Source organism: Cetorhinus maximus, chromosome 17 (genome assembly GCF_964194155.1).
Source record: "Cetorhinus maximus chromosome 17, sCetMax3.hap1.1, whole genome shotgun sequence".
Taxonomy (NCBI): Eukaryota; Metazoa; Chordata; class Chondrichthyes; order Lamniformes; family Cetorhinidae; genus Cetorhinus; species Cetorhinus maximus.
The window spans coordinates 20,097,852-20,116,458 of NC_135895.1; the positions used below are offsets into that span (position 1 = coordinate 20,097,852).

An 18,607-nucleotide genomic window follows, 5' to 3' on the forward strand; every position below is an offset into this window, starting at 1 on the left:
CATATGCCTTTTTCACCAGCCCACTAACGTGCCCCCCCACCCCGCCTTCAGAGATCTATGGACACACACGCCAAGGTCCCTTTGTTCCTCAGAACTTCCTAGTGCCATGCCGTTCATTGAATACTTCCTTGTCAAATTACTCCTTCCAAAGTGTATCACCTCACACTTTTCAGGGTTAAATTCCATCTGCCACTTATCTGCCCATTTGACCATCCCGTCTATATCTTCCTGTAGCCCAAGACGCTCGACCTCACTGTTAACCACCCGGCCAATCTTTGTGTCATCCGCAATGCATGGAATGTATTTCAAAAGAGGGAAGGAAACAAATCCCTGGAATCATTTTTAAAAATAGTCAGATGTGGTGATGGGGTGGGTACAGCAATGTAGGTTTCTACTGGAATGATGAGCTAAAATGGACTAAATGGCCTTTCGAATGCATCTTGTGATCTGTTGTAAGATTATTATTTAATTGGGAACTTTGGGTGATGCAAGCCACAAGAATGGATCGAGCAGTTAATGAACATCATCCCTGGGATTGAAGTGTTATTGGCCTTTGACTCATTGAAGGAAACATTACCTGAGGCATTTCCCTTCCTTATAACATCATATTGAAAAACTGGGCTTACAGGCACGGCTATCACATACGCTTTCAGTGGATTAATAAAGGGTTGTACCTTAAACAGATGAATTAGTTAATTCAATTTTTCATTTCCTCTTGTTGTTAAATAACAGACCTACATTTATATCCTATCACCCAGTACGAATCTACTGTTAGAGAAGAATAAGGGACACACAACATACCAGGCTTCCTGTCCGTGGGCTGGATTTTACACTCCCCTGCTGGTGGCTTTGAAGGTCGGGGAGGGGGGAGTGATGTAAAATCCACCCCCGACCTGTCTGAAATTTTACACGGGGCCAAGGGAGATGTTGGGCAGCCTGCCCACCCTCGGTCCTCTTGAGGCCCTTAAGTGGTCAATTAATAGTCACTAAAGGGCCTCATTCTACTGCTGCCAGTATTTTACCCACGGTGGATGGAGGCCAATGCCACGTGGGAAGCCTGGCAGCTTTAGCAGCCACGTGGGCTGGTGCCGGGAAATTAAGGAGAGGGGAGCCTCCTTTCTGAGCCCCCTGGGCCCATTCGAGGCACATCCCCAAGTCATCCTCCCCCCCACCCCATTAACTCTCCTCCTGGACTCTTCAACCCGCCCCTCCCCCCTTCACTGTGACCCCTGACCTGGGATTTAACTAAGCTCCTCAGTGTGTTGGGGCTGCCTGCAGTCCCAGCTGTGGCCACCGCTCTCAGCTGGCGCTGCTGGGGCGACAAAGTTGCCAGCCACCTGACGAGCTTGAAGGCAGAACTTCTCCTGAGAAAGGGATGGAAGCCTTGCCTTTAAAGTAATTAATGCTGCTCCCAGCATCAAATTCCTGCAGGGGAGCAGTAGGGATGGTGGGCAGGCTTCTCTTTGACATTTTAGCCAGGGTTGCAGTGTTGGGGGAGTGGGGGGATGCAGGGACAGTGCCTCTCTGTAGCCCTGACACCTGGGTCATCAATCACCAGGACTGCTACTCCATTCTCACCAACAGCCACTTGCCTCTAAAGAGGCTCTTGAAGGGAAAAGAGAGCCAGTGACTGAGCCTTTGTGAGAGAGTAGACAGACGACCTAAGGATTTACCCAATAGGTGGGTCATAAAGCCACTTTTAAAGATGGTGTGAGAAGTAAAAGGATTGATAGATTTACTGAGAATATCAGAGTTTTGTTGAGATATCTAAAGACTCTACTAACTGTGGTGGGCACAGACCACAGAAGGTGGAAACATGCAGGACTGGAGGAGGTTGGAGAAGTAAAATGAGTGAAACTGTGGAGGAATTTGTGCATGGACAGAACAGGTGAGTTAACTAAGCCAGCAGCCTCTGGGGCTTAGTATGTGAGGAGCAGTATGTAAAGGAGAAAGAGGAAATGGCCAATTCCAAAGATGTTGATAATCCTTTGGTATGTCTCCCAAGTGATTATTCTTCACACCTGAGCCCAGATTGTATTGTCAGACCAGGTGCCCACAGGGGACATCACACCTTAGCCTGTTTCTGCCCATAGCAAATGCTCAGACAAATGCATTTTACAACAGAGGTCACTGGACTGCAATCAGGAGTGGTTGTCCTGGCTAGTTTTCTCCTCTTTATCTCTGAAAATGTGGGGCAATTTCACTGTTCAACAATTTTCAGGTAACTTAGTACGGGCCAGGCACCAATCTTGAAGAACTTCCGAATCTGTATGGCCCATGTCCACAGCATGTGGTGTCCTTACCCATTGAGCCATCACAGCAACTGCAACAGAAGTTTTTTGTCCAAGTTGCTGTTCTGATTTAATTGCAGTGGCCCTATAATAATAGCATAAATCCTACTTTTGGCACTAATGCATTCTCACGTTAGTGAAAAGATCAGATTATGCAGTTCAACAGTATTTTTGTATCACTGTTTATTCGAGAGAGGCCATTCTGTGTTCTCTTCTACATAGATTTGGCAGTGTGACTGAGCTAGAGGCTGTTGGAATGGAGGTTCTGTTGGCGAGTGAGGCTTGAGTGAGTGATATGTTTCATTACAAGAGAAAATAGAGCACGATGAGGCAGATTTTCATCTTCAATGGAATGGAATGAAAATCACATTAGGTCTTTAAAGAGTGGGCAATCCACTCTACAAGATTACTGCCCAGTCGAAGATAAAAACCTCTTACATTTAGCCGTGTATAGGCTCTGGAAATGGGTTTGGATAAGGATAAGGTAAAACAAAAAGTCATGAAACAAAGAGGACCGAAGCTCAGAGGAATCAGCAGCCATGGGGATCATTCAAATTGTCCTAGTCTGATTTACTGTGTGAAACAATCATCCACTGTATAAATCTTGCAATTCTAGGAGGGAATATAGCTTCATGAATTGAGTTTCAGTGCCTTAAGCTCTTAGCATTACACTTCATGTCGCTGCCAATAGACATGATTTTTATTGTATTGTTTGGCCCATCATAAAACTCAAGCTCAGCAATGGCTTTGATTGTGTTTTGCTAAAGGATCAATGTATTTGCACAATGCTCGGGATGGGACCAGTGAACTAGAGTCCATGGGACCTTTTCAATTTTCACCTCAACCAAAGAAAGCAACCTGCCTGGGAATAGTTATTGTTCCTAATCTTTAGTTTAAAGCTTTGTTGGGGGAGCCAGCTGGAGGCAGTTATGTGTGTTTACTTGTCACTCTACTCAGAACCAAAAGCATCATGGGTGCCAAGAAAAACCTTCTAAAAGTTTTGAAGTCTATCCACGGCTTTGCTTCGCTCTGTCCTCGCAATCTTCCACCGAACCTTGGATCCTATCATTCACTCATCGGTCTTCCATCTCTAAGCAACCACACATGCCCCATTCCTCCGCCTCAGTCCTGATGAAAGATCACTGATCTGAAACATTAACCCTGTTTTTCTCTCTCCGCAGGTGCTGCCAAACATTGTCAGCATTTCCTGTTTCGGTTTCAGATTTCCAGCATTTGCAGTATTTTGCTCTTGTATTCAATATATAGAATTGATTTTGGAGGTTGGGGTGGGGGGTGAGTAGGGGGGGTTGGGGGGAAATCATTCAGCCCATTGCCACCCCTGCCAATAGCCTGCACTTTCCCAATGAAGTTGTTACTGGTGTTAAATTTCAATGGACCCTATGCAGCTGAAAATACGCACAAACTTGACCTCTTTTTTAACCGTTGGTTGCATTCGAACTGGACATGCTGCTCCAGTTCAGGGAAGACTATGGGAGGGCGAGTCATTGTAGTTGGGGTCAGATGGGCAAGGGTGAAAGGTGGTGCAATGCCTGCAGGTCATAGTTTGGACATTACCGTCACTAGAATGAGAACGTTCCCTATGGTGTCTTATTGACTCGCTGAGAGTTTGCAGTTAGTTGTTGGTGCGTTTCACTGAGTGGAGCTCGCAATCCTGTTTCTGGAACTGACCTGTCTTTTATTTTGTTTGTTCTCTCCACTACATCAATGTCCATTCGTATTTTGTATTTCACATGAGTTGGAAGCTTGCTCGTCCAGGGATACATGTCCACAAACACAATCCCAGCCCAAAACTTGTTCTCTTCCAACAGATAAAGTGCCCGGTGCGTGAGCTGCCCCTCATCAGGAAGGCCTTCAAATTTATCCAGGTTTAAACACTGCAAATAACAAAAGAGGTTATGACCCCAAGGGTACGGCTTAGCAAATAGCAGAGTGAGAAGATAACGGCTAATGGTGCCTCTAATTATTTGCTTAAAATGCAAACCAGTAATTAACCTGTGTTGACCCTCCACTGCTGTCTCTTAAGTTATCAGACCTGCTTGTCTGGCATTCGACAACAGAACTTGCAATTATTTCACATCTTTAATGTAATCAAATGTCCCAAGGTGATTCACAGGAGTGTTATAAAACAAAATATACCACCAAGCCACATATTAGGGTGGATGACCAAAAGCTTGGTCCAAGCGGTAGGTTTTAAGGAGTGCCTTAAAGGAGCAATGCGAGGTAAAAGAAGCAAACATCATTGGAATGCCCCTAATGCTTCTTCCCCCTCTCCCACTACCATCCATGAGGCTTTCATTGATAAATAGCAAACCCAATCTGGAAAACTATTTAAAATTGAATTTTGACAAAGGGACACAGGTTTCAAATTGGAAGATAAATGTAGGATTGATGTTAGAAAATTCCTCTTGTGAAAGTGATCAGCAAACGCAGTTTCACTTTCGGACAGAGGAGTGGAGGCCAAGATCTTGGCATCTTTTAAGAAACAGTTGGATTCCATGATGGCAACAACTGTAGAGTGTTTCAGATGTGTTAACTAATATGATTTGAATGGCTTTTCTCACCTGTATTCATCTTGTGATCTTTGGAAAGGTAAATTAAGTCGGAGCTTCTCCAGATACATTTTCCAAAAGTGAAAACATTAGAGGGAAAATGAATAATTCTCCTGACAAGAAGTGTAGGAATAATATGGGTAAATTTAAGTCAGTTGTCAAGGATTGCACATTTGGAGTTAGGTAACAATTCCGATCTTGTTTTTCTGAGTGAGTTATCAGGAAACATTAAGCCTCAATTACTTTACCTCAAAGTCTTGATAAGGCCTTTAATCCCTCATGTCAAACTGTTGTAACAATGTCGAAACTCCTTATCTACTGATTGGATGGTCACTGAAGAAAATATAGTTGCAAGGGAATGAAATTAAGCTACGTGAATACCTGGGGTAATTCTCAATTTTCAAACTGATACCAGTAAAATGCGTTGGCACAATTAGTTTGGTTTTATTAACATTAAAGAGAAGACTACAGAAAGCTGAGAGCACCAGCACTAATGATGGAGCACAACGCAATAGAGACACAGCATTCCACTAAACTTCCAGCTTCTCAACCAAAAAATGCCGATCCTCAACTGGGACAGGGACCTCTTAAATGGGAATGAAAGAAAACAACAACCTGCATTTATATAGGACCCTTAACTTAGTAAGATATCCCAAGGCACGTCACGGGAGTGTAATCAAGTAAAAACTGACATTCGAGTCAAGGAAGACAACGTTAGGGCAGGTGACAATATGCTTAGTCAAAGTGGCAGGTTTAAAGTAACAGCTTAAAGGAGGAGAGAGAAGTAGTGAGATAAAAGAGTTTGGCAAGGAGAATTTCAAAGCTTAGGGCCTAGAAGGATAAGGGCACAGCTGCCGATGGTGGAGCAAGGGAAGTGGGGTATTCACAAGAGATCAGAGTTCTCTGGAGGCTGTACAGTTGGAGGAGGTTACAGAGGTAGGGAGGAGCAAGGTCCTGGAGGTATTTGAACGTGAGCTTGAGAATTTTAAAACTGAGGCAGTAGTGGACCAGGAGCCAATGTAGGCAGTGAGCACAAGTGTGATGAGTGAATGGGACTTGGTCCAAGTGAGGATATGGGCATAGAGTTTTGGATGAGCTTGTTTATGGAGGGTAGAAGATGAAAGGTCAGGCAGGAGAGAAGGGCCGCAGGCGCATGGGAGCTCTACTACCTCCAAACCACACACCATCCTGACTTAGAAAATATCACTGTTCCTTCATTATCTTTAGGTCAAAATCATAGAGCTCCCTCCCTAACAGCACTGTGGGAGAATCCTTCACACGGACTGCAGCAATTCATCACCTCCTTTTCAAGGATTGTTAGAGATGGGCAACAAATGCTGCCCTTGACAGTGATGCCTACACACTATGAATAAATAAAAAAAGTTCATGTTGTGCAAGACTGAGATGCTTTGTTTGTCAAAATGTAGCTCTCTACTGGCTTTGTCTAGTAAACAGATGCAGCAAAAACAATATCAAATAGTTAATCTTGGCAACACAATGTTGTTCCAATTAAATTCTGCTATTTTCTTACCTCCATGTAATTATTGAATAGGCTTAAGATCTGGTCTGTTATATTAAAAATGTTTTGCCAGTCGAAGTTTGGCATGCCTTCCGCACGTTCGCTGGATTGTCTGTTGTGTAGGAAGTTTAGGATGTCACTTGCTGTCAAGTCTATGTCCTCCAATTGCCTGTTTATGAAATATGATACTGTGGGGTTTTTTATCGAGTCCTGTGTGAAATAAAGAGGGATAAATGTATTAAAAAAAACTTTGAATTTTTTCAAACTTTGTGTTGGGAATGTTGTGCCTATGAAGGTTCATGTTGAAGTTAAGAACACTTTCCATTTTGGACGACCTTCAACAATTCCCATCTTAGGTAGCGAATGGTTATGTGGGGTTCAATGCTCTCTATCTACTCTTAATAATGCACCATAGCTGCAAGATCAGGAAAGCACCTGCTGGCTTTCTCCTAACTATGCTTCAGTTCTGCCGAAGGGTCGTGAAGGCTCGAAACGTTAACTGATTTCTTCTCCACCGATGCTGTCAGACCTGCTGAGTTTTTCCAGGTAATTCTGTTTTTGTTTTGGATTTCCAGCATCTGCAGTAGCTTTTAGCTTTTTGTTTTTACCTGCTGGATATGGTTCGACAATTTCCCACTTCCCAGACCCACTATCTTATGATACCTCAGAGAGTGTCAAGTGATGCCAAATTCTGGGCAGTGCTGTGCTGTAGGCACATGCTTTCCAGGAAGTAGGTTAAGGCTGCCCAGACTCCTTTCATGTGGCACCCTAATAACAATGTAATTAAGCCTCTAGCGTAAACCCACATTCATGCTGGTTGTCCATTGAGAAGTTATTTGTCCATTGTTAGGCATCTTAGATGTTTTGCATTCTATACAGACAAAGTAGCCGCCTAGTGAGTTCCACCTGCCAGTATTTATGATTATAATTGACATGACAAGGATATGTAAAGCACAAAACAAAACAAAAATACCTGGAAAAACTCAGCAGGTCTGGCAGCATCTGTGGAGAGGAGCACGGTTAAAGTTTCGAGTCCATATGACTCTTCAACAGACTAAGTAAAAATAGGTGAAATATAAGCTGGTTTAAGGGTGGGGGGGGTGGTTAGAGCTGGATAAAGGGCCAGTGATAGGTGGAGATAACCAAAAGATATCACAGACAAAAGGACAAAGAGGTGTTGAAGGTGGTGATATTATCTAAAGGAATGTGCTAATTAAGGGTAGAAAGCAGGACAAGCAAGGTACAGATAGCCCTAGTGGGGGTGGGGTGGGGTGAAGGAATCGAAAAAGGCTGCGAAAAAGACTGTGCTCCTCTCCACAGATGCTGCCAGACCTGCTGAGATTTTCCAGGTATTTTTGTTTTGTTTTGGATTTCCAGCATCCGCAGTTTTTTGCTTTTATGTAAAGCACAAACTGAGGGAGAGAAAAACAAGACATCAAGACCAGATAGAGAAAACAATGAAAGTAAGAAAATGCTAAACATCTTCATCTGTCGTTATCTCTATCACAGACAACAAACCATTCAAGATAACCATGGTGATGAAAACTAAAGAGCTGAGAGATGGCTGGCTGGCTGGCAGCTGGGGAAACACTTTGCCCATCTGTCCTGGTGGCCGACACTTACTCTTATTATATTCATTTGGACACTGTTCTGGAAGAAGTTCCACAGCTGAGGCTTCACCTCCTGCCAGACCTTTCCCATCTTCTTAAGTCTGAGCAGTTCCTCGAAAGTGACATTAGCCTGCAAAGAAAATTCCACCAACACGTATCAATGTGTGCTGCATTTAACTGTTTCATGGCCATATGTATGTAACTTGGGCCTGAACAAATCTTCCTTTTGCAATACCACAGGCTGAACTGCTATAACCTCAGGTTAGCAATGTTAAAAGCTGTTTATGTGAAAAAAAATGGAGTCGATAAAATGAATTGACAAATTCAAGAAACAGCAGGTGAAGAAGGGACATCTTCAAAGCGCAGTAAACCTGGTGCATGAATGTGTATCTGATAATCATTCTGTCTGGCTGAACACTGTGCTTTAAACTCAGTGCAGGGCAGCCTGGCCTGTTTAAAGAGATCCACCACATGCCAGGTTGGTAATCAAAGATTCTGGAACATGCGTCACTATTTACAGCTTCTTCCTGTCTGAGCAAAGACAACATCTTTTCAAAGTTTAAACAAAACAATGTGGCATGTAGAATATGCCTATCATCACAATTCAAAAGAGAAAATCATATTTTATGTCGAGCATGGAAATGAAAAGTTCATCCAACAAACATTCATTATACCACGGTACTTCTAGAAATATTGTTCAGCCGTCTCTTGTACAGCGTACAACTTTAACTCTTTCACATCTGATGGGTTACCATAGAAACTGACTGCAGCCAATAGGCTACTCGGGATAAGTTAATTCTCTGTTTTCAGTTGACTTTTCAATCATCAAGTCATTGGAACAGTACAGTTTAAACTATTTTCACCAAATTACATTCTAATTTATCCAAAGTTTGCAACCATACTATTAGGACAATACAAAACACCTCCTTCCAATTGCTGTATTTGTGCACAGTATTAAAAATCACACAATTAATTTTGCCCATAATTGACATTATGCATTGAACAAATCTTCTTGATACGTTCCTTTGAAGAGATTAGGATTCCACAAATGCATAAATATAATATTATTTAGATGGAGTGTGAGCAATCACCTAAACTTCTAAAATTAAACATCCAAATAAAATAAAAATCACGTGCTCTTACATTTTTCATCAGCTGTTGGGTTGCAGGGGAATCTGGGGAAAAGAGAATCTTCCCCATCAGTAGTGGCTTCAGCACATTCCAGACTATCTTGGTTGCAGGGTTAGACTCCATGTTTTGATTAAGTGCGTTACAGAAAGGAGCTACAGCAAAGGTTTACCAAACATTAGTATTTGTGCCATAACAGACTGATTCTTAGTTCTCGTAAAGCTGGCCATAATTTTACAAAATCCTGTATATACACACAGATATATATACATATATTCACTTATGTATGTTTGACCTCCATTCCGCCACCATCAATATTCTTCTCTCTCTTTTCTCCAAAGGGGATGACGATTCTTAGGTTCATGGTTTCCGAGGCAAAGGCCACTCATTGGTAACTCAGCAAAATGGCTATTTTTTCATATGTAATACAAGGGGAAGTGATGGCAACCTACAAAACTGGGGAGGAGGAGAGGCCCAGGGATCACAGCTGAGCTCAGTCCTGTCTTAACCCAATGTTTACAGGAGCCACTGAATGGGAGCAGTTAACGCCAGCTGACTTTTTTTCTCTTGTTTGGCGCAAGAACATTTACACTGGCTGTTATGCCCCTACTGATCCCCAATTAATGTCAGTCAATTCAGTATAGGCTTGGGATCATACCTGCCACTTTTTCTCACCTGTATGATTCAGTTATACACTGTGGAGTGAATTCACAACTACATTATTCCCCACATGACAATATAGCGCATCTATTTCCCACTACACCATGGCCTGAGTTTTCAGCTCGTTGGGCAGGTGCAATCGGCCGGAAACGTCCAGCGTGAAGCGCGCGCTGAAAAGCTGAACGCTGCCGGGGTGGGGGGTGGGGGGTGGTGGGCGGGCGATGATGTCAATGCGGGCGCGGGGCCAGCGCAGACAGGGAGCTCCCTGAAGGCAGAGAGCTGCTTCAGGGAGCTGAAGACCTGAAAAAGCAAAAATAAAGGTTTCAAAAGCTGAAAAAAAATGTCCAAGCATCCCCTGAAAACTTAGCTAGTGAAAATGCTGTCCACAGAAATTTATTTATATTTTATTTCATCACGGAAACCTCACCCCACCCGTGGGTGAGGTTTGACGAAAAATGTAAAGGCCGCCTGGCCAATTCGCCCGTCTGCCAACCGTAAGGTCGGACGGGCTACGTAAAATGACAGGCAATAGGCAGAGGTGGGACATAGCCAGGGATCCAGCTTGCCAGTCGGTGGAGGGGGGGGTGCTATTTTTAACTTTTGCCTGCCTCCATTCTCGGCCCCTGCAGGGGGAGGGTGGGGGCGGTTGGGGGTTGTCGGTGGGGAGCTCAAAGTCCTGCTCTGGGAGTCTCTGATGTGAGGGCTGGACATTCAGATCTGAATGATTTGGTGGGATATGTGGGTCGCCATTTTCTTTGGTTATTTCGGTTGGGTGGGATGGGGGAAAAGGGAGTTTTCCACTGCCTGATGATACACATTCAAGCACCAGGGCAGTTCAATGTATCTACACACCTGAATCAATGTGCTGGTGGACACTCCAGCCCAATCATATTTGATTCTAACGGTTCACATTTCGGTTCTTCAGAATCCAAGGCTGCTTTTTACGGCCCTCCGCTAGCATGTTCGAAGGCAGGAGTGCTCATTAAATGCAGTGTGTGACCTGCCCACATTCTTCCCATTCACCCCTGACCTGTCTCCCATCCCATTTTATGGGGATGCGGCGGGGGGGGAGGCACAGGTGACTTGCTCACCCTTGGGCTTATTGAAGCCCTCAATTATTGGTCACTTAAGTGCCTCACCCTGCCCTGCCACTATTTTACCTGTGCCGGGAGAGGCCCAAGTCAAGTGGGTAGCCCAGCAGCTTTTACTTAGACAGCTAGTATTGGGCAAGAGGTGGAGGGAAATCTCCTTTGCGGGGTTCCCCTGTGCCCTTCGGGGCATTCACAAGGTCATGCCCTTTCCTTTAAACAGCCCCCCAGCCTCTCAAACCTGGCTCCCCTACCCTTCTCACGCCCTTCACTTGGGCCTGCCAGCCAGGCCCTGCTGACACTCTGGGCTTACCTTCAGTCCGGCTTCCACACCCTCCTCCCCTTCGGGCTCTAGCTATAGGCCATCAGTGGACCTCAAACCTGGCACTGCTGGACGCGATTGGTCAGCACCTCTCTAAGACAGGATTTCCTCCCCCGATGGCGGCAGAAGTCTCGCCCTGAGCCGATTAACACCCTGTCGAGTGTAAAATGGCTCCAGGGCTGATGGGTTTTTCATGGACGGGCTCCCAAACAACTTTAGTTGGTGTGGCGGGGGGGGCGGGGTGGTGGTGGCGGGATGCGGGGAGCACGACATTCCCATAAAATCCAGCCCCCAGTCAAAATTCTTATTCAAATCTAAAATTTCTAGTGAAAATGTAAGTTTTTACAGAAAGTACTTACTGGTAGTGTAATCATAAGCATCCTTTGACTCTTTCTTTGTGCTGTTAATTCCAAGGAAAGCCTTGTAATTGTTATCTTCATACCAGTTGAACGAAAAGACCCGAGAGCCTCCTCTCTCAGGATACCCACAGATTAGATTTGATAACAATTCCGTCAGCTGACTGAATGAAGCTGGGCCATCTTCAGTAAAGAGTGGGTAGATCACTTGGAGCAGATCGTGAATACTATCCTTTGTGATAAACTGGGTGGAGAGCAGTTAAACAAAAAAAAATCATTGTATCAATCACCTTCACACGTGTTTTGAATAAATATACAAACACGTCAATGAAAAGAAAAGCTTGTGAATGCTGGAAACACAAACTAAAAATAGCAAATCCCGAGAACATGAAGCAGACCTGTCAACGGCTGAAAAGGAAATGAGAAGTTAATATTTAGAGGGAGATCCTTCATGAAAGAGAGAGGTAACACGATATCATGAGGTGATGCTACCCTTTATTTCTATTGCCAGCCGTCTACAGTGTCCAAAGTATTTATGAGGCTATGGCAATATTGCATTCAGTTTATAATGATTAAAGGATTCAACAGGGTAGTTAGAGGAAAATCAACTTCCTCTGATGGGGGGAAAGTCAGGACAAAGGTCATCCTGGAGTCTCCAGGAATTAAAGATTAATCGACAGGGATACTGCTCTGAGCAACCAGGGAGACAAATCATAGGTATTAGGTATTTTTTTCATCTTTTTTGAACATATTTGATTATCAATTATGAGAAAATATCAGAGATGCGTAAGGGGGCTTATTGACCAACTGGCTAGAGTTATCCAGTCACATAATGAAGAGTTTAGATGCTTTCCAATTGGGGTGGGAAGATGGTGAGTCATGAAGGTGGACAAGTCAGGCAACCAATATGGGAATGCGGTGCGAAGAGTTGGGATGCAGACAGAGGAAGGAGCTGGAACACACCCAATCAGTGTTGGCAATCCTAATGTGATCTCCTAGGTTAGTTTTAATTGCCTAAGGAGGTTATCTGAGCAATGGGTTGGAGCTGATTGTTACTTCCAGCATGTGGTCAATCAATAGGAATTGTGTTGCCATAAGGAATATTAACCTAGTGTAAAGCTGATGTATCTTACTGCATGCAAAATTAATTTCTTCAGCTTTAACTCAGTTCCATCTGGGTGTGGGCCCATCACATATTATTCAGAAGAAATTAACCCGACAATCCAACTCAGAAAAGTCATGGAGTTGGGTGAGGGAAATTTGGAATTTATGGTGCCATTCCATTGACAGTGATAGGATGGATGAGACAGCTTTAAATGCATGTCCTTAAACCACAAGTATGGAATGCATTTTAATTTCCTTACCTCTTCTAATATGGGTGATGCATCATTCATAATATTCACCCAAAAATGCAAATCTATTTCATCTGAATAATGGTTCAGCACTCTTGGAAGCTGAAAAGAAAACACAGCACATTTATATGCTTTTATTTTTGTGCCAGAAGCTTAGCTCAGTGTCAATTAGGATGCTGAGGTTGCAAACAGTCTGACTCAGCATCACCCCACTTCTATAAACTCCTCCATTCCTACAGCTAATCCTCATCCCACTCCCACTTCCCCTAGGTCTCTCCATCCCTCCAAAGCTGGCCTCTTGTGCATTCCACCATTCCTTCACCCAGGCCTTGAATATCTAGGCCGCATGCTCATTCCATAAACTCCTTCCCCCCTTCTCCTTTAAGATCACCCCTCCCTAATATTCATTTTAGTCTGATTATATGAAGGGCATTGGTAATCTTTGTTGCCGTGAAGGTATTGTGGACATTTGGAAGGAGGAACATAATATAGACCCTATTATATCCATATGACATTTTCGTACCATATTTGCCCTCCACTAACTGGATTATATCCAATGTTAAGGTGTTCAGAAAATATATAAAGGTAATAATCAGCAGTAGTCAGTGAATTAAAACTAACCATCCCATCTTGAGGTTCAGGTAAACATGAAAGCAGGTATACAGACAACTCCTCACAGTGCTGCTTAACTCATGGATATCAATACAGATAACTCGTACAAGTCAAAAATACATGCAGTGAAGACATTTGGTAGCAGGTTACATACTTTTCAGCAATCATAAATGGCCAAAATAATGGACCTACTGTTTGGAAGAGTTTAAAGAAGTCCACATTTGCATAAAGTGCATCTTCCACTCTCTGGAGCCGTTGTTGGGAGAGGACACACATTCCATTCAGGACGGTGCGCAGTCCCCGTTGATTCGAGAATATGAGGAAGCGATTCAGGAGAGCCTGACTGCATGCTATATCTTTGAGGGCTAGATCTGGAACTCCATAAGCAAACTGGAAGTGAACGGAACCAGAACATTTACAAGTCGCATTACAATTTAGCTGACAATTCCAAAATTGCTTATAAAGCTCATTGTTCATGAGCAAACAACTATTGCTTTCATTGTCAGGGCCTCTATACATAAAAAGGAGTAGAAAATACTTTGGGAGTGGAAAGTGGCGACGTGCTCTGAAATGTTAGAGATTTGGGGGCTATCAAGGCCAAAATGGTTTCTTTATAAAGTGTTCAGGTTTTACAACTTGAGTTTCACTAGTTCTTAGGTATAAATGGAGACTATGTTCTCTTGGTTGGCCTCCTGCCTTCAAGTAAATTTGAACTCACCAAAAACTTTGCTGCCTGGACCAAGGCCTGTTCACCTATTAAGCAGTATTCATTGACCCTCATTGGTCTGGCAAAAGCTCGACTTTAAAATTCTCATCCTTCTGTCCGAATCCTTCCATGACCTCACCCCTCCTTATCTCTTTAATCATGCCCAGCCCATACTAATCCCCTGCAGATCTTTGCACTCCTCCAATTCTGGTGTTCTGTGCATGCCTGATTTTTATTGTTTCACTATTGAGAGCTGAGCCTAGGCCCTAATTCTATTATTTCCTCCTTCGACCTCTTCATCTCTCTACCTCTCTTTCCTCCATTAACTTGCTTCTTAAAACTACCTCTCCGACCAAGCTTTTGGTCATCTTTCTTAATATTTCATTGTGTGATTAAGTGTCAAATTTTATCCAATAATGCTCCTGCCAAGTGAGCTGGAACATTTTGCTGCATAACTGCTATGGTTTTACTCCTATATATAAATACAAGTTTTTGTTGACTGTGCTTTGATGCAACCATGTTCTTTAAACAAATTCAATCAAGTTTCTTCATAATATTACAGCCAAGAATATCTGGCATGCATTGCAGAGAGATTTAGTCAGTGATAAAGCAGCCCTTGTATAAGGGCGTGCCATCTCTCCCATGTAAGATTTTTTTTATCATGAACTAAGCAGAAGTGGAAGAGTAGTACTAGAATATGAGCAGAAGCCTACAACATAGTTCCATCAATACTTTTTTGTAATCCATACAAAAGTATCGCTAATTAATTTCCCTTCTGATACATCCCTCAACACTGCATAAGAGCATTCAAATTGAGTTCAGAAAGTCAAATAACAAATCCAAATCTAACTACTCGAGCGCTGTGCCCCACTGTGACACATTGCCGCTATCTCATCTATAACACTTTCCATCGACCATAACTGATTAAATCTCACGTCTCTCACAGAATTGCTTGCTTTGGACAAAAACTTACCAAGCTCACAATTCCTACCCAGTTGAAATTGACAAATTCTTGGTAACCAAGCAACCGACATCAGGAGCTCATGTCGGTGCAATTGGATTAGTCAGAGAATCAAGGTTAACTTTGCGAATTATCAAAATATCATCCTTCAACCTCACCAAAGACACAAAAGGTGGTGATCTTATTAATCTAATGAAGGCACATAATAGCCCTGTTGTACATTTAACTTCAACAGACATTTTCGGACTGATTCTAGTCCTTTGTCTGGGTAATAGGATTGCTGTGTCAAAAGATTGATTATATGCATGTGTTCAACATACTGGTCAAATATTTCAAGATGCTAAGAGGCCAAAAGGTTAGGAGCTATGATTTTATGAGTTGAAGTTTATCCAACTTATTTTGTTTTAAATCCTTCTTGCTTTAATTATTTGTTTGCCTGATTGGAAAGCATCCCCTCCCTCCCTCCCAACTGAAAGCAGATTATCAGAACCACAGCTCCTGGGGGAGGGTTTTGCACAGCCAAACAGCTGCTCTGGAGCACACACCCACCTAAAGGGAGAAATGAGTTATGTGGTTTACCACCCTGTTATTTTTGCTAGATACCCAGCCAACAGCACAGTAATGTTATACTAAACTCCTCGGGTTGGTTTCAGTGTTGGTCTCCTAAGCACTCCAATCACCCTATGTGTAATAAAAGCAAAATACTGCGGATGCTGGAAATCTGGAAAAAAAATCCCAGAAAATGCTGGAAAACCTCAGCAGATCTGGCGGCATCTGCGGAGAGAGAAACAGAGTTAACCTTTAGAGTCCAATATGACTCTTTTTCGAAACCAACCAATCAGATTGCCTGGCAGCTCTCTAGGGCTCGACTCCCTGTCCCTGAGGGGCGGAAGTCACACTATGCACTAATTAAGGCCACCCCTCAGGTATTATCACTGCACAGCAGTCAGGTTTAATGGCAGCAAGCTGCCAACCGACTTTTAAGTTGGTGGCGGGCAATCCAAACCTTTCCCCCACAAAACCGGCCCCTTTATTCTTCCTGTAACTATTCAGCTACACTGTTATAGCTGATCTGTTATTTTATTATTTAATAGAATCAAGAATGTTGATGGCTGACTGTTTATAAAATGTTTTGAATGAATTATTCAGGTCTGGGTATCTGTCAGAGTTGCTCCAAGTGGGGATGAGGGCCAGACGGAAACTATAATTCAAGTATGGCCTCAATCTCTAAAGTTGTGTTACATTTCCAGTGGCAGAAGGGTCAGTAACACAGATTTAAGGTGATTGGCAAAAAACAGACAGTAACGACATGAGGAAACACTGTTTAAAAAAAAAAGTGTTGTTATAATCTGGAATGCATTTCCAGAAAGGGTGCTGGAAACAGATTCAAAAATAACTTGCAAAAGGGAATTGGATAAAGTTTTGCAAGGAAGAAATTGATAGGGATATGGGGAAAGAGCAGGGAAGTGAGTGGGACTAATTTGGGACTAATTAGCAAAGAGCTGACACAGGCACAATGGGCCAAATGGCCTCTTTCTGTGCTATATCATTCTATGATTCCATAATTCTAAGTTCTACTGTTCATTAAATCGGGAACTTGAACATGTTCTCGAAAATTCAAATATTAGCCGTAAGCAGCACGACTAGTATGGGACTGGAGGCGTGGTACCAAAGCTAGGTATTTGTCTTTCGAGTGTCAATTAAAGTTTAGTTTGTGGAATGTTTCATCCCTGGTAGTTTAGTGGGAGAAGGATATTTCTGTGATCAAAATTGTACTGGAGACAATGCCACCCCACTACCCTCAGCTGCATGTGGCCTGGCACTGTCCTGACCATTTAGGCTCCCTGGCAGTAGGGGATGTTGGGTTGTTTGTGATTGTCCAAACTCTGATAAAGCTGAGGGAGGGAAGTAAAGAAAGAGAAAGAAAGAAAGTGAAAGGAAAGGGATGTATATTTATCCAGCATCTTCCATCACCTCAGGAAGAACTTTACAACCAACAAAGTGACCCTGAGGTGTGGTCACTGCTGTAATATAGGGAAACGTGGCTGTTCAAGCTCTCCTAAACAGCAATGCTGTAAATGATCAGATAATGTTTATTTATGAAGTGATGCTGATCGAGGGATAAATGCTGGCCACAACATGGGGAGAACTCCCATGGTCTTCTTCAAATATTTCCATGGGGTGTTTAATGACCACTTGAGATGGCACTGAAGCAGGCCACTTCTTGCAAATGATCTCACTTATCACAATAATAGTCCACAACAAGCACTGCTCTTTAGGCACTGGTATCATGGGCGTAGTATAAAGGCAACAAGACTGTTTCAACCTCAGAATAGATTACAAATACATTATGACCTTTGACTTCAGTTGCATCAGAGGGCACATTAATCCCTCAGTCTATTTACACACCCTAAATCAAACAGAAACTCTTCCAGGTGGCATCAATCTTTGGAAAGTATCTTTTAATTTAATTGCGTGGTAAACAGCTCATTTTATGTCTGAAAACAAATCTTAAAATGGGTTTGGGTTCCAACAGTAAAGCCACAAGTCAATCCTTTGCAAGTCTCTTGGAATCCTTCGACATTCCAGCAGTTATGTGTGAGATGCGAAGATATTGTACTACTTGTTTGCTGGATAACTATTCAGGACTTATCCATGTGTCATAACCACAAACACCCAGGAGTACACACTGGTCAAAGAGCCTGTCACAAAAGTGCTGACAGTTCTTTAGGAACACTCTGGCTCAAAGCTTCTAAAAAAGGTTAAGGTGGTTAAGTCTGGGTAATTTTGAATCACAGCATTTGTGGATGTTTTCTCATTATTTTATTATTTGCATATGAAAAGGTCCTTTAGCGCTGTGGTCCAATTTTGTTATTATCCCGGCACTGTCAGTCAGTGCTGCTTCCCACACTGGTGCATTCCATCCGTTAAAGAATTTGAGGCCACACACCATTACCAAAGGGAACATTCTGATGCAGATTGTAATTACTTCAACACTCAGGCATTTTGTGAGTGAAGGGTTGCACTGTGTCTAAAACCTTTGGTTAAGGGAGTGCACAGCACTTGCAAATAAATCTGTTCTGACAGATTCTCATCAACTCTTTTTAAAAAAAATTTTTATTAGCAAGAGTTTGATTTTTAATCATATGGAAGGACGAAATATCATGCAGAAAATTTGGTTAATTTTAATGTTGATCTATTTGATAATGTACCTGTGTCGCACTTTGGGACAGCTTGCTTTGTTAAAGGCATGATATAAATGCAAGATTGTTTTCCTCGAAATGTTAACTCTGTCTTTCTCTCCGCAGATGCTGTCAGACCTGCTGAGTTTTTCCAGCAATTTTTGTTTTTGTTGCAAGATTTTTTTCATTTGTTCATGGGATGTGGGCATCACCGGTAAGGCCAGCATTTATAGATCATCCCCAATTACCC

The 18,607-nt window shown here is 42.8% G+C and overlaps 1 protein-coding gene across 1 annotated transcript in view; it reads right to left on the minus strand.

Moving 5' to 3' along the window:
* abca4b (ATP-binding cassette, sub-family A (ABC1), member 4b) overlaps nt 1–18,607 on the minus strand; it is a 134,600-nt gene that overhangs the window by 90,789 nt on the left and 25,204 nt on the right. The window contains exons 7-13 of the mRNA XM_078560822.1: nt 13,701–13,898; nt 12,909–12,998; nt 11,548–11,788; nt 9,134–9,273; nt 8,004–8,120; nt 6,393–6,590; nt 3,981–4,186 (exon numbers count right to left, since the gene is read on the minus strand). Of these exons, the coding sequence (XP_078416948.1) occupies nt 3,981–4,186; nt 6,393–6,590; nt 8,004–8,120; nt 9,134–9,273; nt 11,548–11,788; nt 12,909–12,998; nt 13,701–13,898 (1,190 nt within the window). The remainder of the gene's footprint in view (nt 1–3,980; nt 4,187–6,392; nt 6,591–8,003; nt 8,121–9,133; nt 9,274–11,547; nt 11,789–12,908; nt 12,999–13,700; nt 13,899–18,607) is intronic.